This window comes from Pogoniulus pusillus, chromosome 27, assembly GCF_015220805.1.
Source record: "Pogoniulus pusillus isolate bPogPus1 chromosome 27, bPogPus1.pri, whole genome shotgun sequence".
Taxonomy (NCBI): Eukaryota; Metazoa; Chordata; class Aves; order Piciformes; family Lybiidae; genus Pogoniulus; species Pogoniulus pusillus.
The window spans coordinates 14,522,141-14,547,577 of NC_087290.1; the positions used below are offsets into that span (position 1 = coordinate 14,522,141).

At 46.4% G+C, this 25,437-nt stretch overlaps 2 protein-coding genes across 13 annotated transcripts; one reads left to right on the plus strand and one right to left on the minus strand.

Annotated features, from left to right (window-relative positions):
* The first annotated feature begins 44 nt into the window (after positions 1 to 44).
* On the plus strand, positions 45 to 21,335 carry MYO19 (myosin XIX). Of its 12 annotated transcripts, XM_064166632.1 has the most exons (25): positions 45 to 203; positions 1,330 to 1,419; positions 3,287 to 3,428; positions 4,146 to 4,294; positions 4,519 to 4,632; positions 5,409 to 5,541; positions 5,754 to 5,823; positions 5,943 to 6,045; positions 6,347 to 6,443; positions 6,914 to 6,990; positions 7,320 to 7,410; positions 8,417 to 8,582; positions 9,410 to 9,483; positions 9,604 to 9,725; positions 11,433 to 11,546; positions 11,932 to 12,108; positions 13,038 to 13,184; positions 13,639 to 13,746; positions 14,522 to 14,592; positions 15,531 to 15,640; positions 17,459 to 17,622; positions 18,264 to 18,393; positions 18,576 to 18,661; positions 18,966 to 19,271; positions 20,575 to 21,335. In XM_064166632.1, exons 2-25 carry the CDS (start codon positions 1,408 to 1,410, stop codon positions 20,716 to 20,718), a joined length of 2,907 nt encoding a protein of 968 aa, XP_064022702.1. In that variant the 5' UTR covers positions 45 to 203; positions 1,330 to 1,407; the 3' UTR covers positions 20,719 to 21,335. The 12 variants fall into 12 exon arrangements, 10 of the variants coding, with proteins under 10 accessions (XP_064022702.1, XP_064022704.1, XP_064022705.1 ...); XR_010307417.1 differs by lacking the exon at positions 20,575 to 21,335 and having other exon boundaries at positions 18,264 to 18,401; positions 18,966 to 19,054; XM_064166634.1 differs by lacking the exon at positions 11,433 to 11,546.
* Positions 21,336 to 21,855: 520 nt separating this feature from the next.
* Positions 21,856 to 23,216, minus strand: ZNHIT3 (zinc finger HIT-type containing 3). The gene is made up of 5 exons (XM_064166645.1): positions 23,065 to 23,216; positions 22,836 to 22,867; positions 22,665 to 22,757; positions 22,510 to 22,590; positions 21,856 to 22,256 (listed from the first exon to the last, which is right to left on the minus strand). The coding sequence occupies exons 1-5, from the start codon at positions 23,142 to 23,144 to the stop codon at positions 22,066 to 22,068; spliced, it is 477 nt and encodes a 158-aa protein (XP_064022715.1). The 5' UTR covers positions 23,145 to 23,216; the 3' UTR covers positions 21,856 to 22,065.
* Between the last annotated feature and the right edge of the window lie 2,221 nt (positions 23,217 to 25,437).

Below are 25,437 nucleotides of genomic sequence, written 5' to 3' on the forward strand. Positions count from 1 at the left end.
CCCGGCGCGGCAGCGCTCCCTCCGCTCTCAGGTAAAGGCCGCCCACGCTCCCCAGCCGCACTTTCGCCAGCGGGAAGCAGTCTCACGTTCCGCAGCGACCGATTCACCACCGACCGTTGCCGCCGCCGGCAGCCCCCGCCCCGGCTCCGCCTTCTCCGGCGGTCCAGCTGCGCTGCCCTCCGCTTCGGCCCGCGCTGCCCGCGGTGAGTACGCGCTGCCTAGTCCTGCCCGCGATCGGGATCGCCGCGGCCCCGAGCGGAGCCGCCGCCGGGCACTGCCCGCTGCCCGCCCGCCTTAACCCATGCGGCGGGTCCTGCCCCGGAGTGCCCGCGGCTGCCTGCGGCTGCACTTCCCCGGGGGGAGGCCCCGGGCGCTGGCCAGAGAGCCCGTAGGCTTGCAGCAGCTCGATGGCTAAGGCCTGAAGCGGGACAGACCGGGCGGGAGCACCCTTGGGGACAGGACGAATGTCAGCTTCTGCCCTGGCAGAGCCTGGGGGGAGCTGTGGTAGCTCGCGTCCTTCAGGGAACTGGTTTAGCTGGCACAAAGGCTCCTGGCAGCTACAGGAAACACTTCTCCTAGGAAAGAGTAATAGTGTCTTCAGATGAGAAACACTGCCAAGTCAGAGAGGGTCTCGGTCATGGTTTTGTGCGCTCGGAGCGCTGTGCCCTTCAAGTCATGGATTGAAGTAGTCTAAATGGCAGGTTTGTGCCAGGTAAGAAGGGAATAGGGAAGAGAAAGAAGGAGAGGAGAAAGAAGGAAAGCAAAAGAGATAGGACAAGAGAGGAGGAGAGAAGAAGAAAGAGGAGATCAGGAGAGAATTCTTCCTGGCTGTAATCTGTCTTTGTAGCAGCCATCCAGAGGGTGATCTTGACTCACCTTGGGTTGGTTCCACTACCTTTTAGAGGCAACAGGCATATCCTGTTTCTGCTGCGGTACAGGACCTGTCTGAGCCACTCCTTTCCAAAAGCACTGGCTTCCCCGGCACTGACAGCCCCACACCTTTCCTATTTGCCCCAACCGGAGCAATTTAATGAAAACAAAGTTGCAATGTCTTGCCAAGAAAGGTCACTTTAAGTCGAAAGAAACGAAGCTTTTTATTCCCCCAGTAAGGACAAATGTATTATTCCCTCTACATCAGCTTTATTTGCAGGGGCCAACAGAACTCGGATAGCACAGGTGGGCTTTCTAGCTCCAGTGTTACTTGGGCCCTACTGGCATCAGCACTTCTCTCTAAAGCCTTTGGCCTCTGCTTGTGGAACCCTCTGGAACATGTCATGTCGGGAGTTACTTTGTTCTAAATGTCTCTTAAAATGTTTGTTCTTATTTAAGTGTTCTTCAGTCCGATTTGAATGAGGTGCCTTGGAGTAAAGGCCCTCTGCAGAGTTCCTGTCCATAGGGCTGGACAAGATGCCAAAGCAGGTAAAAAGAAAACCAGGAATCCTCTGGGCTAATTACACTTTACTGCCAGGAAAGAATTCTTGGCTTGTTTCCATGCAATCCAGATTAGGTAACTGCTGATGTGTATTCACCCTGTCTTCATGAACTGGCTGTACTTATTAACTGTGTGGTTTTGAACTGTGATACTAACACCAGCCGATGATTTTGGTTATGTCACTGTCTCTAACGGGCCAGGAGCAATCATGTCCTTAAGGATATTTTCCAGTGAAATCCATGGGCACTTGGGCCATGCAGTATAGGTATTTTCAAAGATGCCTTTTCTTTTGGCTGAAGGATCACCACCTCTCAAATGAAGTGATGGGGGAGAGGGGGACAAGGCAAAAATAAGCCCTTTCTGAGGTGTTGTACTATCAGCTGGTGCCAGTGAACACAGGAGAGGGCACAGGAGGCACAGGAGGCAAAGGCAATTGGCAGAAACTGAACCTGTCCACAGAGTATTTCCTAACTGTGTGTCTGTTCACAGCAAGCTTCTTAACGTTCCTTTAAGGGAGAGTAACAGAAATCACTTTGATGGCAATGCCTGACTGCATTGCTAAGCTTTTCTTTCCCTCTTGCAATGCAAAATTTTGTATTACTGGAGATGAGCTGTTTGTACAGTTTGCAAAAGAAAGTGATGCTCCTAAATGAGTACATTATTGTAGTAGGGATTTTTGGGGGGTTTTGCAATGTGTTTCCCCCTTTATTAATGAGCTTAGCTCATGTGGTAGAAGTACTGCTAACTAAATGTAGTGTTTTTGCTGCATGAGCAAGGTGATGCTGTTCATTGACTCGTGAAGAATTGCAGGTTTACTCTGCTAAATACAAACAAGTAGGGTTGCATAGGAGAACTTTCTGTCAAGAAGGGGGCCAAAAAAGGAATATCCTAGACTCCTAGAACAGTGTCACAGAATTGTTTCAGTTAGAAGAGGCCTCCAAGATCAAGTCCAACTTTCATCCTGAAGACTGCCATGACCATTAACTATCTCAGTATCATGTTCTTATCTAGAATTTAAAAGCCAGGACTGGCATATTTTCCTACTTTGTTTTCCCTTCTAGCCTCTCTCTCTTCTTCTTCCCCTCAAGAAATGACAAACAGAACCTGAAATCTCTCTTCTGGCTAAGTTTTCCATGATGTTTGTACAACAAATGTGCCCTTCCAACTAATATTGTCAAGGCCATGGGTGCCCAGAGGCTAAGATTTAAATACTTGGAGTGATTCAGAGGGGACAACTCTTCACCTAATGCAGGCTAGCAATTACCACCATTTCTTTCTCCTTGGCTGCAGCACACACACTCTGCAGACTTCACACTTGGAAGTCTCCACCTCTGCTTTAAAAAGCAAAGTTTCTGCTAGGAAAAGTGCATTTGTGTTGGACCACAGGAGCTTTCAGCTCTACCTTAGCTTCTGCAGCCAGTCCTCCCTGTGTCACTCTGCCCAGGGCAGTGTTGATGGCATTCATAGGCTGAGAAATATGCCAGTTAAGAACACTGTGGATGTGTGTCTGTGCTGAACGACCTGCAAAACCTCAATGACCAGGTAGTGTGAGTCTGCAAGCAGAATCTTTTTGAGGGACTTTGCTTATATCCAGGATTACCAGTGATGAACTCTATTTACAGACAGTGCTGTCTGCCTGTCATCTCTCATATGCTTTCTGAAAACAGAGCACCCCATGGGAAGCATTGTTGCAAAGGGAGGGCAGCTGGGAGGAAGAGTAGCTTGAATGGACTAAGTTATGACTCCTGCTATGACTGAACTGGAAGCAGCAGAAGAGGTATAAACTGTATTGGATGAGGTGAAAGTCCAGCTATATTCAGCCTTTGACTGGTGCTGATCTGACATCCTTTCCAGGAAAATGGCCAAAAAGAAGATTGTGTCACCAAGAATGACCTCAATGAGTCATTTGAAGAAGTTGGAGCCTTCCTCAGTGATGAAGAGAAACTACATCTTATCGATGACCTCACTAAAGTCAATCCTGTGACAACTACCACAGGTAAACAGCCAGCCAGAGGAGTATCTCATGAGGTGGCTGCTAATGTGTGGTAGTTCCTGTTCTCATTGCATTAACACTGTCATGAACACAGTAGTTAGAGATTCCAAGCTTCCTGACGCCCATTCAAAGCCTTAGAACGTTACGGGTGGCTTGGTTACTTTTTTTTAACACCGCTGTTATTGTAGGTTTGACCTTACTGATCCCTCCTCAAGCTCTGCAGGCAGAGCTCACAAACCCCATATTGGTGGTTCAGGTAGCCAGGGTGTGCTTGATATTTAATGCAGGGCTCTTGCATGACCTTGTGATTGTGGTTTGGTGTTAGATGAAGGTGTCAGAGACCAAAACTCTAACTTAGATTCAAAATATATCCATAGACTTGGTTTGGAGAAGTAAATTCTTCATTCTTAAAGATGATCCTGCTAAGAGAAGCTAAGGCCTGTTCCTAGTGCAGATGGGGAAGTTTTGCCTTTGCTTTTTCTGCTAGTGAGCAGATTTGCTTTCTAGGGCTATGTGAAACCTCATAAAAGCACGGGATTACTAGACCAGAATAGTTAGCAGATCCCTTAAGGGATATTGTTATGTATCTTAGACCTGTATCACTCTCTCCATAGTCTCATTCTCTGTCAAACCCAATAGGTAAAGTATCTGAAGATTGTTACAAAGAGGAAGAGTCAACTACCCTTTTCACTAGGTGCTAACAGAAGGTGTGTCTTTCAGTTCTGAAATGTCTTCAAGCAAGATACAGAGTAAACTTGTTCTATACAAACGCTGGCTGCAGCCTGGTGGCTTTAAACCCATTTCAGCCTGTCTCCTGCCTCTACTTGCCTGAGCTTATGAGAGAGTACCACCTCGCACTCAGGCCTCAGGTAATCCTTATAGCTGACATAACTGTCCCTCCTCAGAACCCAGGTTTCAAAAGCTGGATGAACAAAATACTCCTAAAGGGTAAAACGAATTTCTAGTGGAAGATGAGTGCTGTTAGAAGAGCAGTACTGCTTCCAGAGAAATGTGGGAAGATCTTTGCTGTCCATTGCTGTTGAACTGTGTAGTTACTGTGCAGCTAGATATGAATATTCTCTTTCCCTGCCAGGATTTAAAGCCTCACATCTTTGCAGTGGCTGAGGAAGCCTACCGAAACGTCCGTAGCCAGGTAGACCCTGTAAACCAGTCTATAATTGTGAGTGGAGAAAGTGGTGCTGGAAAGGTAAGGACATTTTCACTCTGGTTCTGAAGTTTTTGCCATCAAACTTTGGAGATTTGCCAGTGATTTGTGGTACACAGTATTTCAGTGAACAAGCAGGGATAAAGAAATGAGAAGTTCTGAGAGCACAGAGCCAGTCTGCTCTAGCACAGCTCTCTTGAAACAGGTGTAAAGCAGTAAGTGCTGCAGTTAAATAGACTCTGCTAAATTCAGCTGCTCTTTGAGTGGCATCTGCAGTTTCTGTGAGGGCTAGATCTGAATCGTTTCACGGGAATTATGCCTGAATTCTTGTCTCAGCCTGGGGCTGTTTTAGGGAGCTTGTGAAGGTCTCAAGAAACGCTCTGGAGAGACACAGGGGAAGTGAAGAGTTCAAATCCTAGCCTAGGCTCTTCTGTAATGGCCCATCCCTGTTCAGGAAGATACTGAGGAAGACATTTTTAAGCCTGAGAACCAAACGATTTGCTGAGTGTTTATGACTTAAAAGTTAATTTATGTTCAATTAAGATCCTGGCTGTTCATTCTAGCTGGGCTTCCAGATGGCTTTGCTTTGATAAAGGCTCCATGCAGCAAAGCACTCTGACTTCCATAGCATTTAAATGTCTGTCACATGCACAAGAAAGTTTCCACTGAAGTAAAGCTATAAACCTGAGACAGTTCCTCTCTTTAACATCATCACCAGCTGCATGCTGTGTTTTCAGAAGCAGGCACTGTTTCACTGACTGACATAACCAATAACATGGTAAAAACACAGCCAGTTGTCAAGCTTCTCTCTCTTGCAGACCTGGACATCTCGCTGCCTTATGAAATTCTATGCTTCTGTGGCTGCTTCAACTATCTCCCCAAAAGGCAATGAAACTGTGGAAAGGATAGAGAAGAGAGTATTGGATTCTAACCCTGTCATGGAAGCCTTTGGTAAATGAGGCTTTTTGAACAACAAAAAGAAACAGTGGCCACTGAGAATTTTCTTTGTAAGACACAAGTCTGAGCTAGCTCTTGGCCCTCTCCTTAGAAGACAAACTCTTCAAATGTTGGAGCTTTGTACAAATCACTTAATATCTCTAAGTCCTACATGGAAGGGTAGAACCAATCTGCTTATTCTGTGTCTGTCACTGCAAATTTCACAGGGAATGCCTGCACCCTGCGGAATAACAACAGCAGCCGCTTTGGCAAATACATCCAGCTGCAGCTAGACAGGTAAAAATTGCTCTCCACAGACCATGCCTGTTGTCTTCTTTCTTCTCCATCACAACACAACACCTGTCAGATTCTGGGAGGAAGCTGTGCTAAAATCTTTGCTTCTTTTTCTCCTTTAGATTCCACCATCTGAGCAGTGCTTCCATTCAGACCTTCCTGTTGGAGAAGACCAGAGTTACCTATCAGGCCCCCAGTGAAAGAAATTTTCACATTTTTTATCAGGTTTTCCTTCAGTTAATTTTACTAGACATTTGTGATGGACAATGGGGGTAAAAGTCACCTGGTTTATCACAATTGCAGCTTTTCATATCGAAGAGTTTTGCTGTCTGCCATGCTTCCAAATTAAATCATGCTCCCAGCATGCTATTCACTGCTTGTGTGCTGTGAATACCAAAGTCACAGAAGCAGAATGGTAGGGGTTGAAAGTGACCTCTGAAGACTGAGGACTACCTGCTGCCAGAGCAGGGTCACCTAAAGCAGATCACATAGTTACTTTAGTCGTTATCTTGTTTTCTGTCTCCAGATCACAAAAGGTGCTACTGCAGAGGAGAGGCTGGAATGGCATCTTCCAGAAGGGGCTGACTACCACTGGCTGCCAAATTCTGAAAGAAACTTAGATGGTAAAGATTACTTTCACAGATTGTCCATTAGTAATGGCTGTCACTTTAAAGGCAAGCAGGCAAAAATATGTCTATCCTTATGAAATCCCACAAGCCAGCCTGGTCAGCCAACAGCAGACATTCTGCAAAGACACCTGTGTTAATGTAATTCTCCTTAAGTTTCAGTTTGCACTGTTAAGAGTTTGCATCTAGCTCAAACCAGCACTTTTGGCCTAGTTAATTTGCATGTCTGTGGTTGTGTTTAGAAACTGTCTTGTCTTTGTATGTGCTTCATCAACTGCTGTCTAACTTCAGAGCCCTGCAGAGTCAGTGTTAAAGCAGTGTCTTGGTTCTCCAGCTTGTACTCTGGGATGTATGGAGAGAATATCTTTCTTCCTTGATCTTCCTTGGCAATTCCATCTAAACTGGTTATGGTCCAGAGTGTTTGTGTGCATGGCTTTCTGTTAAACAACACTTGTTTGACCTTTCAGAGGACTGCTTCGAGGTGACCAGAGATGCAATGTTTCACCTGGGCATTGACCACTCCATGCAGAACAATATTTTCAAGGTCAGATGTTTGGAATGTCTTTTCAGTGTGGGTTTTCTGCAGAAGGAAATCTGTATCCATTTGCAGAGTGTGGGTTGTTTGGGACACCCAACTGGAGGGCCTGGAGCTACACATTAGGTTGCATAACAAATAATAGCTCCCAGCTAAAAGCCTGCACCTCTGAACTTTGGTTTTCCTTCATTAATTACCTTGTTGGAAATTAACACAGAAACTGGGAGTTTACTTGCTTTGTTTTGTCTTGTCCTGGTCAAATGGCTAAGGGAAGGCTAAGAGGACACTACCTTGGAGGGGAGCTCTCTTAGAAAACTCAGTGCTTGATTGTGTTTCAGGTGTTGTCAGGCCTGCTCCAACTGGGGAATGTTCAGTTCTCTAATTCAGTGGATGAATCTCAGCCTTGTGAACTACAAGACAAAGCCAAAGGTGAGGCAGCAAGCGTGCAGTGCTCCAGAGGGTCTTGTTATCTTAGTGTAGGTGTCTAATGCAAAGAATTCCTGCACTCATCTGCTTGATTAGGAGGCTACCAAGGTCATGGGCAAACCCAGGCTTCAGCATGTTTGTGTTCAGTACTTCACTGCTTCAAATGACTGAACAAACAAAAACCTAACGCTCCCCTGCTCTGAGAGATAATATCCTTCTGTTACAGGTCAAGGCAACTGCAGTGTTAGGCAGTCATTTCAGAAGGATTATTGGCAGAACTTCTACTCTTGATTGTAATCTTAACAAGACATCATCAAACTTGCAGAAATCTGACCCAGAATAGAGAGCAGGGCTTTTTTGTGATGAAGACTAAAACTTTGTAACAGCAAATCTGTTAGATTGCAGCACAGAACACAGGTTGTTCCTCATGTCGTGAAGAGGCTTGTGGGTTTAGTTTTCCTTCAGAACTGCATCACTGTCCTCAATAGGGAGGTTTCCTACTGTTAATTCACATGCTCTGGATTCACACAACTTAAGATTCAAATAGTTGTGTATATAGCTCAGGTCAGCAAGATCTTAACTGCTTTGCTAAAGAATATTAATTCTTCTCCATTTCCTTACTATCTTCCAATTGCCTGGGTTTTTTTCTGGTCATGACTGTTTGTCTAGATTTAGACGTCCTTGCTCAAAACAGGTGAAAAAGCAAGCAAGCCATATCTTTAAAATACCTACTGCAGTGTGGCAAACTTCAGCCTTCTTGAGTATTTCTTCATTTGAAATAGAGTGCCTGCAAGTCCAGAGGTACTGTGCCTCCCACTTAAGACTGCTCTTGCAAAACTTTCTCCCATGTTTGGGTGAAAAAAAAGATGCAAAATGCACATTTCAGCTGGTGAGTTCATGGAGGTGTCATGTTTTTGTATCATCTCTAGATCACCTTTAACTTTGAAGGGGTTGCATTCACTTCAGCTCCAGATAATCTTGCAATGTATTTTCTTTCCTCCTGAACAAGATTTTGTGAAGATTGCTGGAGATCTGCTGAAGATACCTGTTGATGAACTATTGGAGTCATTAAGAATTAGAACAATAACTGCTGGAAAACAAGTCTTCAAGAAGCCATGCTCCAGAGCTGAATGTGAGACTAGGAGGGACTGCCTTGCCAAAGTGATCTATGCAAAGTAAGGACACAAAAGGCCAGTCTGCTGTGCTAATCCATAGAACATTTTGGGGGGAATGGAGAGGCCAGAGGGATTTGCTTTGCCTGGCTGTGTGGACTCAATAACAGGATCAGCCTCCCTTCCCACTTTCCACTCCCTTGACTCAGTTGTGGCTGCTGACATAGATGCAGTATCTATCCAGTTCTGGGCCCCTCAGTTCAAGAGAGATGTTGAGGTGCTGGAACGTGTGCAGAGAAGGGCAACAAAGCTGGTGAGGGGCCTGGAACACAAACCCTTTGAGGAGAGGCTGAGGGGGCTGGGGTTGTTTAGCCTGGAGAAGAGGAGGCTCAGGGGGGACCTCATTGCTTTCTACAACTACCTGAAGGGAGGCTGTAGCCAGGTGGGGGTTGGTCTCTTCTGGCAGGCAAGCAGCAACAGAAGAAGGGGACACAGTCTCAAGTTGTGCCGGGGGAAGTATAGGCTGGATGTGAGGAGGAAGTTGTTGGCAGAGAGAGTGATTGGCATTGGAATGGGCTGCCCAGGGAGGTGGTGGAGTCGCGGTCCCTGGGGGTGTTCAGGAAAAGACTGGATGAGGCACTTAGTGCCATGGTCTGGTTGACTGGATAGGGCTGGGGGATAGGTTGGACTGGATGATCTTGGAGGTCTCTCCCAACCTGGCTGATTCTATGATTCTAATAGATCTTCAGAGAACTGCCAGTTCATGTCAGCCAGCAGCATGCCAGAAGATTTTGTTTCTTTTATGTGATGCTGCTAAAAACAGCAGTAAAAGAACACTGCTGTGATTGTTGTAAGCAAGCCCTTTCCAACTAATCCAGTTGTCATTGCAGATTGTTTGAATGGCTTGTTTTGGTCATAAATGAAAGCATCTACGCAGAGCCATCGGTGTGGAAGAGCTTCATAGGTATGGTTGTTCATCCCCGCTTTAGCTGAGCAACATAGAAGTCATTTAGAAGTAGCCTTACAAGAAGTCCTGCAAGCTTCTCCTAGACCAAAGGGCACTGTCTTCCCTTATTCCTCCTAGGTTTGCTGGATGTTTATGGTTTTGAAGCCTTCCCTGAAAACAGCTTGGAACAGCTTTGTATCAACTATGCCAACGAGAAACTGCAGCAGCACTTTGTAGCACACTACCTGAAGGCACAACAGGTAAGAGCCCAATAGATCAAATAGGAAATAGTCCATTTAAAAACACCGTTTGTCTCTTTAATTGTATTTCTGTGCCTCTGATCAGATCGCAGCTTTCAGTTGAGTAAACAATGCCACAGAGATCAGTGGCATGTGAGTAAGTTGCTTTGTTAAAGAGGAGAGTGTGGGGCACTTGGTGGGATGAGACAGCTTTCTCTGCTAGGGCACTGGAAATCAGTTCTCTCTTACACAGCTTCAGTGCCTCCATGGCCTAGTAAACTGTTTGCATTTTCTCAAATTGCTGATCTCTCAAAACAAAATTACTGAGGTAAGCTTAGCTTGCACTGAGATTCCCTTGGAAGCTGCTGCTTTTATGCATGGTAGTTCTCTTTATCAAGCATAAAGTACCCAAATGCTTGGGGAGCTTGTAGACCTCAGCTTATTATGAAGGCAGAGAGTCCAACAGAACCTTATAACCTGGACATCATCAGCATGTGGTACCTGGTGGAGGTCTTCGGCTGCAGGAGAAGAGCTTCATGACCCAGTTGTCATGCTGGTCCATTTAAAACCAAAACCACACTGTGCATCAGCTTTTATTTTTGAGCAGGGGCATTCACAAGTTGTGTTGTTTGACAGCAGAGATGGTATTCTACAGCATGCTGAAGCAGCCACTTGCCTAACTGGTCACACTGCTGATGTCAGTTCTCATCTGGGTGCTCAGAAAGCTGGTGTCCCTGCCAGGACTGCCTGGGCTACTGCTCTAGTGGAAGTACCTCAGTGAATTCCTCCCCAGTAGATGCAGTACCACAGTGCTCTTTGCCATTAACTGGCATCTAAGAAACTATTTTATTTGTGGCACCAGCACTATGGTATCCTCTGCCTCATGGCATACTTGTATCCATTTATTCAGCAAATAACGATCTCTTGGGCTGTAACTGGTGCTTTAGATGCCCAGCATTTTTGTCCCTGCCTGCCCTCATTGCTATGCCAGGGGTTAATGGTCAGTGAAGATGGCAACCAAGTTCAGGCACACTCTTCCTTTCCTTGAAAATTATTCATGACCTCTGTTTATAGAACCCCTCCCAGTTACTGACTGCCCTCTTACCTCTTTTGATCTGGCAGTCTCCCAAACTACTCACAGGCCATTCACAGCTGCACTGAGCAAGCTGTTGGCAGGAGACTTTTAAAATAACTGCCCAGAGCTTGTGCTTGTTGAACACTTCTGACAGTTTGTGCTGTAATTCAGCATAAGTGCACAAATTACTTCAACCAGTGTCTTTCTCCACTTCCTTTTGTATCAGCTTTCACTTTAAATGGAGGCCAGTTAGTAAAGTCAGGCACACAGTGGTGGTTTAGGGCTATGTCCAAATTTAAGGAAGGAGTTCTGCGTGTTCCTTGCCCTTCAGGGCTAAAGCCAGTGCAGCCAGGCAAGGTTTAGATTGAGTGGAGCCTCTGTTTACTCTGTAAAGCAGCCTTACAGCTCTCTCTGATAAGTCTTAAAGAAATTGTTCCATCAGGATCTGCTATGACATTCTCAAGCACTACCTGGTAGAACATTCTAGATTGGGGTATATTTTGCCTCAAGATTGCCACTGAACATGAGCTGAGTTTTGGCTGAGCAGGTTGAGCCTGGGGTTAACTTGTTGAACAGTAACTGCACCGAACTGCAAGGTTAGTTGAGCTGTGGTGCCCTCTGCTGCAGAATAAGCAGTTCCTCTCTTGCTTCAGGAAGAATATGCAGCTGAAGGCCTACAGTGGTCTTTCATAAACTACCAGGACAACCAGCCTTGCCTTGATCTGATTGAGGGCAATCCTCTCAGCATTTTTTCTTTGCTTAATGAGGTAAGTGTGGATCTGAATCCCAAAAACTTTTGGCCTAGCTGCCTGCTTTCTATTCCTTGCCAGCAGAGAAAACATGTACACTAAATGAGTAAGAAACTTACCAGCTACAACATTTCTGCAGAGCTTATTTCTCAGAACAATCATGACACTGCTGATTCCTTTTCTGAGTCATCCTTTTCCCCCTGATCCTGGATGTTCTTTTTTCAATGCAAGGGCTCAAATGTTTTGTTTTATTTCCTTTTGGCTTTTTCCTCCAGTGTTCCAGGCTTTGCATGCTTAAAGCAACTCCAAAAGCACAATGACCTAAGATTTTAAAGTGCTGTAGCTTGTAAAGACAATTCCTTGTGACAAGAGATGCTGTCACTTTGCCTTGTCTGTTGTTCAGGAGTGTCGTCTGAACAGATCCTCCAACACTGAGCTGTTTCAAACTCGGATTGAGAAAGCCTTGTCTAATAATCAATGCTTGAGTCGAAACAAGTTTAGTAAGAAGCCAAACTTCATTATTTCACATTATGCTGGCAAAGTCTGCTATCAGCTGGCAGCAATGGTGGAGAAAAACAAGGTAGGTCCTTGCAGAAAGAGCTGGTTTAAAAAAATTCCAAAACAAACCCACTAAAAATCTTGTAGACCAAAAGCAATTTAAATTGAAGGACCACTAACAATTCTGTGTATAGCATAGAATTGTTTTGCTTGGAACAGACCTCCAATAACATTGTCCAACCATCAACCCAACACCACCACGGTCACTAAACCATGTCCCACAGTGCCATGTCCACATGTTTTTTGAGTACCTCCAGGGATGGTGACTGCTCCACCCCCCTGGGCAGCCTGTGCCAATCCCTGATCACTCTTGAAAGAAATTTTTGCTCATCTCCAGCCTAACCCTGCCCTGGCACAATTTCAGGCTTTTTCCTCTCCTTCTATCACCTGATACTAGAGAGAAGAGACCAACCCCCACCTCACTCCAGCCTCCTATCAGCAAGCTGTAGAGAGCAATGAGGTCTCCTTCATACAGTGATGTTTACTGGATATTCATACCTTGTTCCAAGCAATCCTCCAGGCCACATAAAACTGAGTAATCTTGCTCTGATTTCCAGTGAGCCGTCGCTGGCAGAAGAAGTTGCTTTGGTAGCAGATTTTTTGTGCTGAGGGTTAAGTTATCCCATGCTTGTCCCATTCCTGAGGTGATGCAGAAGTGTTAATAGCATCAGGAAATTCTATAACCGTAAATACAGCATTTCACTTCCCCAAACCAAAGTTCTCAAAGTACCAGCAGACTGAAGTTTTGGCCTGGTTGTGCCATTAGAGAGCAAGTGGAATAGCCTGTATGTAGAGGGGGCTTTCATCAATTCTCACACTACAAGTAATTATGGCAAGTAGTATTAGATGGTGTAATAAAATCTCTTCATTAAAAGGAAGACTTTTAAATTTTCCAAGGTGCCAGTTTTCTGCCCAAGTCCAAATACTAATGAGTCACATTTGTGTTTGTAGGACCCCATTCCACCAGAGCTGGTCCAGGTTTTGCAGAATTCTAAGGACCCTTTGCTTCAAAAATTATTTCCTGTGACAGAAAGGAACCAGAATAACCTCAAACCTCAGAACAGAGCAGCTGTTGTTACAGTGGTGTCAAAGTTCAAGGTACATCCTATTCACATTGCTGCTTTTGAATGCTCCCTTCATAACTGGTTGAGAAAACAGAGTAGTTGGACCAAGATCAGTCAATGTTATTAAACTGAAACAGCTGTAAAACAGAAATAGCTTCAGACTCCTGAGATTCTCTGGGGTTTAAATCACTTTGATTTTACCTTTAACAGCTGAGCCTCTGCCTTTGTAAGACTTCTTCCTACCTGCTGACCTGGAGAGTTCATCTTCAGGTGATGGCTCTGCTTTGTGAATGTCACCAACAATTTTGCAGTGGCATCCGCAGAGCGGAGTTCTGGCTCAAGCTCTCCTTAGAGAAGAGCTCTGTTAATACTCTGAGTCTGTAAAGTCATCCTTGCACAAAAGAGCTTAATTCTTTTTGAGACTACCGAGGAGCTAACCTACCTGTGGAGGAGCTGGCCCTAATAAAACCTGTGTTTGATTTCTGCAGGGTTCACTTGAACATCTCCTGCAGATTCTGAACAGCACCACACCCCATTACATCCGATGCATCAAGCCCAATGCTGACTGCCAGGCAATGACTTTTAAAAGGGAAGAGGTAATGTTTCACATGCCTTCCATCACCAAATCAGTGAGGAGTTTCCTGCAGGCATTGTGTGGGGCTTGGCATTGGATTTCTTACAGTATTGAGCTGCTTGCAAAGCTCTTCACAGCACATTTTGAGAGAGCTTTTTCTCCTCAGGAGCTTCCCAGATAAATGTCCTTTGAGAGTCACTGATGGTGCTTGTCTGGAATGGAGCTGGTCAGCACAGCAGCTCTTCCAGATGCAACTTGCTTGTTGCTGTGTGAGAAGTTCCCTGACTAGAGTACTCCTGGGTTATTTGGGGTGCTACCATCCCAGCCTTCAAAACAAATAAAGGTGATTTGACTGCTCAGCAGTGCAGGTCACAGATATCTTCACGGTGAATGCCCACAAAAAAACCTTTGCTTGCTCCTGGAGTTAAATCTAGTCTAAGATGGGATGACTTCAGCTGACAAGCATGCTATAATGAGAGAATCTCATCAGATGCCAAAAAGAGCTGCTAGAATTAATTCTGACCACTCAGAGGGCTCACAAGGACTGTCCCTCTGTGCCAGCACTGCCTTGACCCTACTCTGGCTGCTTCTCAAAGCAGTAACTTGCTGTCTGCACAATCACCACCTCCACTTCTCCTTCCATTCCCTGTCTGCCAGTGTGGTGGTGCACACCAGACAAGCTCTGGTGTGGTTGCTAATCTTAGCTGGTATGGTTTGGGCCAAGCAGACCCTCTGCAGACCTAAGCAGCTTCCACAAAACCAGTGTTTACCTAAAACCATCTCGATTTATGCCTCAGGTTCTCAGCCAGCTTCAGGCTTGTGGAATAGTTGAAGCCATCAGCATCAGTGCAGCAGGCTTCCCTGTTAGGTAAGTCTGACCTTCTTGAGCAAGGTCTTCCATAATCCACTTCTATAGCAAGTAGTGGCATGTTGCTTATTCAGAGGAGCACATAAGCAAGAAATCCAAATATTTTGGAGACTGTTTCAGAGCAAAAACCTACTGATTCTTTCCAAGTTCCTTCAAGAGTTCTGCTTGCTGCCTGCTTTTCAGCTTACCTGAGCTTACGTGCCCTGTAGAGAAAAACATCTCTCGCAAACCTGGACTGTTCTGTGCATAACAAAACTCTGCACATTCAGCAAGTGCAAGTGTCCAGTGACAGCACAGAAAGCAGTGCTAGCACAGCTTGCATGTGAGCTCCAGATGTGTTTGTAACACAGCCCTGGGCTGAGAGCTCACTGAGCCTTTCTGGTCTGAGAAGCTGGAGGAGAGTTGTTTTGATGTGGACTACCATAGAATGCACTGGGTTGGAAGGGACTTCTAGAAGTCATCTAGACCACTGCCCTGCAGTCAGCAGGGACATCTCCATGCACTAAAAGTTCTAATTGTCCACAATTAAAAATCACTTATAAGTGGCATTCATTTAAGTGTAGTCATCTGGAAGTCGAGCATCTTGTCACAGCTGGTCACTTTGATAGGCTTTCTTGGCCATGTTTAGAGGATGGATGGAACAAGGCCTGAGGTAGTCATGGTTTTAACAGCTCAGCATTGATGGATGAAACTCAGCATTATCATAAAGAAGCCAAATTCTTGACCAATCCTTGTTGCAGGCAAAAGTCATTGCTGGTACTGGGCAGTGGGCAGTCTGTGCATCCTTTACATCTGGGTGACCACATTGGCATCAGACTGTTTGCATTCAGTGCACTGCATTTTTTAAGCCCTTCTGCAGTTTGTCCCCTCAAAGGGTGTATTATTTACCATATAGTAAATGATGGCTGCCTACAATTACCTGCACCTTTGTCTGTCAGGATCCCTTTCCAAAGCTTCATGGAGCGCTATGCAATACTGAGAAAACCCTGTGGCTCCAACAGAAAGAGAGTGTGTGATCAAAGCAGCTCTCACACTGCTGAGGAAACAGGTAGGTGACTTTGAATAATCTCCCTGCTATCAATACATTTATCACTGATCAATTTGATGCCACCTAGATTGGCTACAATCACTGTGCCAGCACTAGGGATACTGCCATTCTCAAAACATTGCCCTCATGTATCACAACTTGAGTTTTGGATTTGCCCAATACTTAGAGCAGGCTCTTTTTGAAAGTGCAGCTCTTTTACCTCAAGTTTTTCCTGTGCTCCTTTAGGGTAGAACAGCTACAGTCACAATGGTGTTCAATGTTTCCCCTAATACAATGTGATTTAGAGTTGGTTCTTAAGTAGACTTAAAACCACTTAACCTTTTTGCTTATATTCCTTCTCCTTCCTTTCTTTTCCCCCCCCTACCTGTTTCCTTGCTGAACACATTGACCTTCCATAGCTAACCTGGATTCTGCTGCTTCTACCTTTTGCAAACTTCTGTCTGTGATTCTTTTTTCTAAGCAAGAGTGAGGATGGAATTTAAAAGCCACAATCCAAGCTACCAGGTAACATCTTTGGTTTGCACCCCCCAACAAAAGAGCTCCACAGGTGGTTAACATTTGATATTAAAAGTCACAGCAACACCCAGAGTAATCCAATAGTCACCCAGTGGGTCTGTTCAGTAACCAGTAGATGTGGGGAGCAGCAGCAGTGAGTGCCAGCCTAGGTCAGATAAGGGAAATGGCTGGAAATCTATTCACCTCGTGGAAGTGGAATGAATGCAGGCTGGAAAATGGCTTACACATTTTATCTTTCTCCCTCAGTTACAAACCCATTAGCTGAAAGGCCTCACAGGTCCTTTTTATCTTCAGCAGGTAATAAGCTGCAAACAAAGCAAAACAATTTCCTAAACAGGGGGATAAGCTTTTGGTTCCCTTATCAGCCCAACTCCATGAAGGCCATCGTAGTCACCAGATGTCTTCCTGTAAGCAAGAACTGCTTGTTTGTTTTCAGTACCTTAAAATGCTCTCATCTCCTTAGAAATATTTATAGCAGAAAAGCAAACAGTATCCAGGATGGAAAGAGACAAAGACCATCAAGTTCCAGCACTGGGCATGCAGAGACTCATGCAGCATTGCCTTGAACAACCCAATCTCTTTCAAGGACAGGTCTGAAATAAGTCTACCTCTATTTCCAAACAGCTTAATTAGGCTAACCCCTTTGTCTCATCACGTAAAAAAATGTGTACTGTGGCCCAGAAATGGTTTTAACAACCTCTTATTGCTGCAGTAAACTCCTGCATAGTACCTGATCCTGCAGCTGCTTCTGATGCCCAGTGAAAACTGTAGAACTGTGTAGAATTTGTTCTTCTGTTCCTGTGTCTTTCTGTACATTAAGGCTACAAGTTGAATTTCCTTCTTTCCATTCTTTGTTCCCAACAGCTTCAAGCTGGGAGTGTTTAATTAGATTTCCTTAGGACTGAACTGCTCCAATCTGTCCTTAATTGCAATGCTGTTGCTTACTAATGTTTCGACGTAGGATGCTTTAACACAAGAATGGCTGAGCCCCTCCAAGTCTGTTTCATTGTCTAGGTTACCCAGACTGAGGTTTGTTAGAGAGGTGACACAGACAGCACCCAAAGTACCTCTCAGTTCAAACACACCATGCTGGTTTTCTAAGTTGCCAGCACATGGTGAAATCTATGCTGTCATGTCTCCTCTTCAACACAGCTACATCTGGTGATACTTCAACCATCATCTCCTCCCCTCTTGCTACAGGTCTGTCCCACCTAAATGGCCAGGAAGTCTCAGTGTAAAGACAGTGACTTGGTCCTGGCATCCAGGTTTTGTGACACCTGCTCTTCAATGCTTCATTTGCAGGCGAGGCTGCAGTGGTTGATGATGACAAAGCATCACCTTCTACGGTTCTTGAGATCCTTCAGAGCGTGGTTATGGGACAGACTACCCCTGAGCAAACTGGGAACAGTGCAGAGAACACTTTGGTGTATTGTGGCAAAACCAAAGTATTTATGGCCAATTCTGTGGTAAGAGAGCTACTGCCTTGGCTGGCAGTCTGGAGTGGACTCTGGCACAGACTGTCACCATGGCTTAGGTGATACTCCTGCCAATGCCAGCCTGACCAGAACTGGGCATTTTCCATCACGTTACTAAACTAAGTCAAACATCTGTCAAAATCTAACTATCAGAAGCCCTTTGCTCAGTGGTGTCCTTCTTGCTAACAGAGTGGGATCTGCACTCATCTCTAGAGCTGTTTGTGTCCTCCCCATCCAGTGCAGATTACAGCTTTCCTCAGCTTCACCTGACAGGCCTGGCAGCTCTGACAGGCCTAAGCAGCTGCTTTGTGTGAGAGACAAAGGAGATGAAGGCATCCTAGAGGATGCAGCCCTAAGAGAACTCCCTTCAGTGGCACCTTCCTTAAGCCATCTGCTACTGTGCCATTTTGTGAGTGTCCACTTTTTCCCTCAGGTACTTGCATTTTTATTTTTCATGTATCTCATCAGCACTAAGGAAGTGCTCACACTTCTAAAACCTAATCCAGCAGTCTTAGGACACTGAAATGTGCATGTGGCTTCCTGACAAACCCCAAGAGAATGCAGAAGAGGGAAGAGTTGGGAACATAACTCCGTCCCCAAGTACTAACTGCAGGCTCCTGTCTCCACTGCAGCTGGAGCAACTTGAAGCTAGAAGAGCAGCAGTGTTAAATAAGAAAGCATTTTGCATTCAGTGCTGCTGGAGAAGATTCAAACAGAAGAAACTAGCAAAGGAGAGATGGTCTGCAATTGTCATCCAAGCAGGTGAGCTGGTAAGAGTGTGGCTGAACATAACTGGTACCATTTCCAGGCACACTGGATGTTTAAAATGACAGGAGTGGTTCTGTTAGTTGAAGGTGGAGAAAGTCTAGTACCATTTCACTTGCATTGTGTCCAAGAGTTTCTGAGGTTCTCTGTACTTGGGTTTCTTCTCATTAAATCTTCAGCTGTCCGTTCCTGGTTAGCCAGGAGTCGCTTCCAGCGGATGCGCAGCGCTGCTGACCTTATCAAACATGGCTGGAGGAGATGGAAAGTGAGTACCTTGGGACAGAAAGAGCCTGAAATTGGGTGACTGAGGCTTGTTACTGACAAGTGAACTGAACAAACCAAACACTGTCAATTCCCCACAAAACTCTTCTCAATCTGAAAGAAGATGGATGCTAGTCTTGTACAGCTGCTTCCGCAGCACAGACTGTAGAACAAAGTCATCCTTACCTCCAAGTGGGAAGATGGCCCAAAGGGTGTCCTGTTCTTTAAGAGTCTCTCTTTTCTAGACTATTTGTGGTGCACTTTTTGTTCTAGATGTTTGAGGCTCTTGTTCTGCATCTCTTCCTCAGGCGAAAATGGCTGCATTAGCAGCAGCAGAACTGGATGAGGGTGAAGGAAGGACGCTCTTAGTCCCTGCAGCTACACTGATCTCAGCCAAACCACCTCACTCCTTGGAAACAAAGTGGCCTCTGCAGGCAGTAATTCAGTTCTGGCCTCTTGGCCTTGTCCTGGCTGCAGCACCTGTCACTGTAATGGGACTTCGGAGAGACCTGTCCCTGCTGGCATGTCTCAAAGTGCTTCAGGAGAGCGACGGCTACAAGGTGGAAAGCAGCTCCTTTGGCTGTGGCATTACATCCATTAGAGCTCTCCCACAGGTAACAAACCTGTGTCCACTTCAGTCCACAGCAGAGCTAAGCTGATGTGAGCTCAGGAACCTGAACTCTGCTGTTGAGCAGAGCAATAGTCAGATCTCTTCTCAAGCTATAGCCTTATGTTCTGCTGGCTTAGACATGTGAGGGTGACTCTGGCATCAAGCTGTGGACAGGGCTGAGCCAGGGCTTTGAGCTAAGCATGCAAACTGGTTAATCTGTGTCACAGGAACAAACTGATCAAAGCTCTGCTTCAGAAACAGAGAGCAGAGGATTCCAACATGGGCTGTGCCTGTACTTAGCATGTATTTTTTCTGCTTAGGGGATTTAAGCTGCACAACAGGTGGACACATAAAGCATTCACTTTGGCAACAGCCACATTAATACCCCAGTCATTCTGTTTTGACTTCTCTGCACAGCCTAATTAACACAGAAGGTTTTCAGGGCAGAAAGCAGGGAGCAACCCTCAAGTACTTCATCTTCTACACACAGAGAGAACAATCTTAGACACCATTTACCACAAACGAGCCACAACTCAAAATTGCCTCTCTCAGAAATTGTGCTCAGCTTACACCTTGTGCCTGTGCTTGGGTATTCTGTTGATAAATGTTGGGAGTCTGCAGGAAATATGCATGCAGGAATGAGCCTGTGCCTGGTTCACAGCTGCTATTACCAGGGAAAAAAGCAGAACCAAGTTTAGTACTGACAAAAAACTCAAATCTTCAGAGCTTAGGCTGATGTCAGTTCAAATTACAGTATTGGTACTCTTTGTAGTAATCAATTCTCAAATCCACTTGTGCTGGGACTCCTTTGGAGGTCTTTGTCATTCACTACTTGCTTATATACAAGTGTTAATAAATAACAGTAAATACATTTTGCTATTCAGACTAAGTAACACTTATAAAGGGCCACAAGAATGATGAGAGGATTGCAGGACCTGCCAAATGAGTCGGGGCTGAGAGAGCTGGAGTTGTTCAGCCCTGAGAAGATTTAGGGGAGACCTTATTGCCATGGACCAGTACATAAAGGCTGGCTACTAGGATGGAGACTCCTTTTCTACAAGGAGTGCCATGGAGAAGACAGGGGGTGATGGGGGCAAGTTACTGCTGGGGAGATTCTTATTGGACTCCAGAAAATGTCTCCTCATGAGCAGAGTCAGAGATTGGAATCAACTTCACTATTACCTAGGTTGGTCCAGATGATCCCTGGGGTTCCTTCCAACCTGGCATTCTGAGATCCTGTAAACAGCAAACTTAGCTCCAAACCTGGCAAAAACTTCAGCTGACCTCTCCACCTCCTTTCCTTGCAGGGCTCTGTCAAGTTTCACTGCAAGAAGTCTCCGCTGCATTACGCAGACGTCAGCCCCCACAGCGATGCCCATTCCACCACTGGACTAAACCAGATTTTACTGGACAGAAAAAAAAGTCCTTCCAACATAGCTCTTGGCCATTGACACAACTGTACTTTTTCCTTCAGGGGATGACTGGCTGCAAGCTGCTGCTTTCAAATTACCCAACTTCCATATCTGCTGCTACCTCAGCTTGTATGTATGATAAAGCTCAAATTCACAACCCGTGGGGTGCATTCATCCTCCCACACATGAAATGTAAATACTAGGAGAACACTGAATTAACAAACCAAGTACTCTAAGGAAAATACACTTGAACGTTTCTGGCACTACCTGAGAGAAGCAAGAGGATGATAATCAGACAGCAAATAAAGCAAGTATTTCTGATGTGGGCTGGATTCTTCTTGGGAGGCACAGCTACAAATGATCTGACCGACCGTAAGTGTTCAGTACATCACTTCTGACAGACTGAGGAAGTGAGGCTTGGTCAACTGTAACACTACAGGCAGATGTCTCAGGGAAACACAAGCCTGGACTTGTTTTTTATCCATAGGACCAAACCATATGTAAGAACTTCCATGCATTTCTAGCACTCCCTGCTCAACAGCTTTACTTCTGCCAAGGCTCTCATCAGACCTGATCTATACCATTTCCTTGCTGCTGTCTGAAAAAGGTTTGTCTCTTCTGTGTGTGCCACCAAATAAACCATTAAATACCTTGTATGTGGAACATCTCCCTCGTGAGGAAAGTGACCTGGGTCTCTTTATCTTGGAGGAGACGGAGGGGGGGACCTCACTCATGTTTCTAAAGATGTGGAGGGCGGTGGCAGAAGGATGGAGCCAGGCTCTGCTCCAGTGACAGGACAAGGGGCAACAGAGGAGGTTCCACAGGAGCATAAGGAGAAACTTTTTCACTGTGAGGGTGCTGGAGCCCCAGAGCAGACTGCCCAAAGAGGTTGTGTGTCTCCTTCTCTGGAGACGTTCAAAACCTGCCTGGATGCATTCCTGTGTAACCTGCCCTAGGTGATCCTGCTCTGGCAGTGGGAGTAGATTTCATCTTTCAAGGTTCTTTCCAACACCTATCATTCTGTGACTCTGTGTAAAGGTGTCTGACTATCCACAGCAAAATTAACAGAACTATTTCAGCTTAGGTTGTGGATTAAGATAAATGCAAACATCCCAAACATTGTCATTGTGACACGGTGTTACCAGCAGCTCAAAGTATTTCTGTACCAACACAAAAGCCAGTGCACAGAACAAGTTTAATTCCCAGCATCTAGAAATGTATCCAACACAACCATGTCACTGTGTATCAGCTCTAAACTAAGAACTAGAGCACTGACATCCACAATCGAAATCCTGAGGAAACATAATGAATGGTGCGGGACAATAGCAGGGGGTGTGCCAAATCTCTTCTGCTGGAGGGAGAAGTCTCAAGGAAAGAAAAATCAGCTCACTCAGGAAGAATGTTCTCCTTCTCTGGAGGTTCAACAATTCTCAAACAGCAGTCTGCAAACTCCACAAACAACGGCTCCTGCATGTACTTCTTCATGAGGGAGCTTTTATCTTCTGCTTGATCGAGTGTCAGCAGTAGCTGCCTGAGGTGTGGATTCAGAAGCAAGCCTTGCAGCTCTTCCGATTCCCCTTAAAAAAACCAAACCAGTGCTAATCTCAAACAGGGACAAATGCAGCTCAGACAACCCTTCACTTGCAAACGAAAAGCCACGGCGAACTACCAGGTACAGGCATTTGGATCTTTGAGGCCACACAATGAGCAAGGACAGGATAAACTAGGATACACTCCAGTGCTCCACTAAGCATGCACAGCCTCAGCTGGCTTTGCTGAAGGCTCATGGCCACCCACACAGCCAGCTGGCTTCTGCCCCCTCGGCGTTACCTAAAAGCTTGAGTTTCTGCAGCGGGACGCGGTCCTGCTCATCGTCCTCTGTCAGGATGTCCTCCACCGACCAGGGGCTGCCTGCGGGAGAGAACAGCAGAGCTGCAGGGGGCCGAGGGCTTCCCTCGTCCTCACCACCCACCCGTCGCACCTACCTGCGAGCAGCCCGGCGCGGTGCGGCTCGCCGAGCAAGTCCTGTCCTGCAGCCGTCCGCTCCGGTTCCCTCCGTGGCTCCGGCGTGCACAGCTCTGCGGCAGGAGACGCCGTTAGCTACGCTGCGGTCCGCCCGGCCCCCTCCAGAGACCCTTCTCCCGCCTGTCACTCACCTTTGTGGGTCCTACAGCACTGCACGGAACAGCTGTGGGGCAAGAGAAGCCGGTAAGGGCGAGAGGCAGCCCCTCACCGAGCGGTCGCCGCGCTCCTCATCCCTCACCGGGACGTGGAGCACGTCGCGTCGCTTCGACCTCCCGCCACTGCCTCCGCCGGTACCCCGCTGCCCTCCGCCCTCGGCCCGCCGCCCTCCTCCCGTCCCGTCCCGTCCCGCCCGGCACTCACTAGGCGGCGGCGCAGCGGGGACAGCGGTACTTGGCCGCCCCGGGCGCCCGGCACACCCCGCACGGCCGCGCCGCCCGCATGGCAGCCGCCGCACTTCCGGCAAGGCGAGCGCCGAGCGCCTCCACCCAGGCTCGATCAGTCCAGCGCCAACGGTCCGCGGAGCGCGGCTGCTTGGGTTCGGGTTAGGCTGGTTTATAAGCTCGCGTTTAGACTCAGACAAGTGTTGGGTCCTGCGCTTGGGTCACAGTAGCTGTAGGCTTAGGGCAGAGTGGCTGGAAGCCGCCCAGTGGCAAAGGAGCTGTGGAGTTGGTCAGCAGCAGCAGCAGCGGAGATGCGCCAGGGCGTACCCAGGCGGCCCGGAATCGGGATCCGGAACAACGGGGCCAGCATCACCCGGGACTGTCCCCCTCTGTTCTGCACTGGCGAGGCTGCACCTTGAGTCCTGGGCTCGGTTTTTGAGGCCTTTGCTCCAAGAAGGACATTGAGGGGTTGGAGCAGATACAGAGAAGGACAACGAAGCTGGTGAAGGGTCTGGAGAACAGGGCTGGGGAAGAGAGGCTGATGGAACTGAGGTTGTTTAGCCTGGAGAAGAGGAGGATGAGAGGAGACCTCTTTACTCTCTACAGCTCCCTGAAAGGAGGCTGCAGTGAAGTGGGGTTGGTCTCTTCTCCCTAGTATCAGGTGCTAGAATGACAGAACAAGAGGAAACGGACTCAAGTTGTTCCAGAGGAGGCTTGGGTTGCACATTAGGAAAACCCTCTGCCCCCTCTCTTCCTCCCTCCCTTCTCGATCGTGTCTATATGTGTCTTCTCTTAGAGACTTTCTGGCTGGACTGCAGCTGTCACATCACTTTTTCCATACCAATCACAGCGATAGGCAGCAATGCACTAAGTGTTGTGGTGCCACATCTCTGTGCCTGTGTCAATACGGAGATGAACAGAAATCATACCTTGCAATCAATAACACATAATAAATCCACCCCCAGGCTGATCTTTGCCATCTGCCCGGTGCTGATTTCTGGTTGAATCTCCTGTTAGTGAGCTCAGGTTGAAAAACACCCACCAGAAGGTAGATGTTCTGTTTCTAGATGAATGCTTCTTGAGATTGGTGCTGGTGGAGTTAACACAAAGCCCTGACAGTAGAGCAGTGTTCAGGGGAAAAAAAAAACAGAGCTGATTTATCTTGCCTGAGTTACATTATCCATTTAAATAACTCATTTAAATTAGGGATCATTTAGTACCATCCATTTCCTTGAATGTCTGAAAGTTCATTCAGAAAAAAAATGTTCTCCCAGAGTCCTTCAGTGTGGAGCACTACAGAAGAGCAGGTTTAATGTCTTGGCTCTTGCCCATTTCTTACCTGTTTTTGAGGTTATACCATTGATATCACACCACTGACCAGTATTTGAGTGTGAATTAAAACCAGAAAGGTGAGATAAGGGCATGAGGATTTATTCAGTCAAGGTTTCTAGAGTGGCAACTGTGCGAGAAATAAGACATTGAAGCACCGAGATTTTTCTAGACAGCATCCCTGTGTGCAAGGAAACCCAAGCACTTCCCTCTGCTAGGCTCTGATATTAACTCTTCAGTGGCCAGTTTTTGTGAGAGGAAGGAGGTAAGACTTTTTCCTCTGACAAAATACTTGTCATTGACTTTTTTTTTTTGCACAGGCAACTTGACTGCAGTTCTGAATACTGAAGGATTCAAGCGAGGTTTTTTCTTAGGGCCATGCAGTTTTCAAGAGCCGTGGGCTCAAGTGCACTGCTGCTTGCACACAGAAGTGTGGAGAGTGGAGCCACAGGTGTCTCACAATGAACCTGCCATCCAGCTACCTGCTGCAGCCAAAATTACAACAGTACAGAAGTAGTGAGTGCCCTCGCTGATGAGAGAAATCATCAAGTGCTCAAAGGTAGAATTTGACTGATTGTACATGAGAAAGTAAAATTACATTTCACCCAGGCTAGTGAGACTTTTCTCACCATTGAAGGGTCCCTACACCCACACAAACAATACAAAAAGGCTGTGGATCCCAGCAGCAAAGTGAGCATGACAGAAGCCTAAACACAAAGTAAATATAGAATCATAGAATCATAGAATCAACCAGGTTGGAAGAGACCTCCAAGCTCATCCAGTCCAACCTAGCACCCAGCCCTAGCCAGTCAACCAGACCATGGCACTAAGTGCAGTTTTATCTCCTGGTTCCATTGAGAGGCCAAACCAGGAGTACACACTAGACAGGTTTGGGAAGGGAAGCACAACACTGCACCTGTTTCACTCACTACCAAGGGCTATGATAAGCTGCTGAGAGAAGCCTTGCTGCTACGACCGACTCCTCTCTGATCACATTGCGGTTCTGGACCAAGGGCAGTCCCAG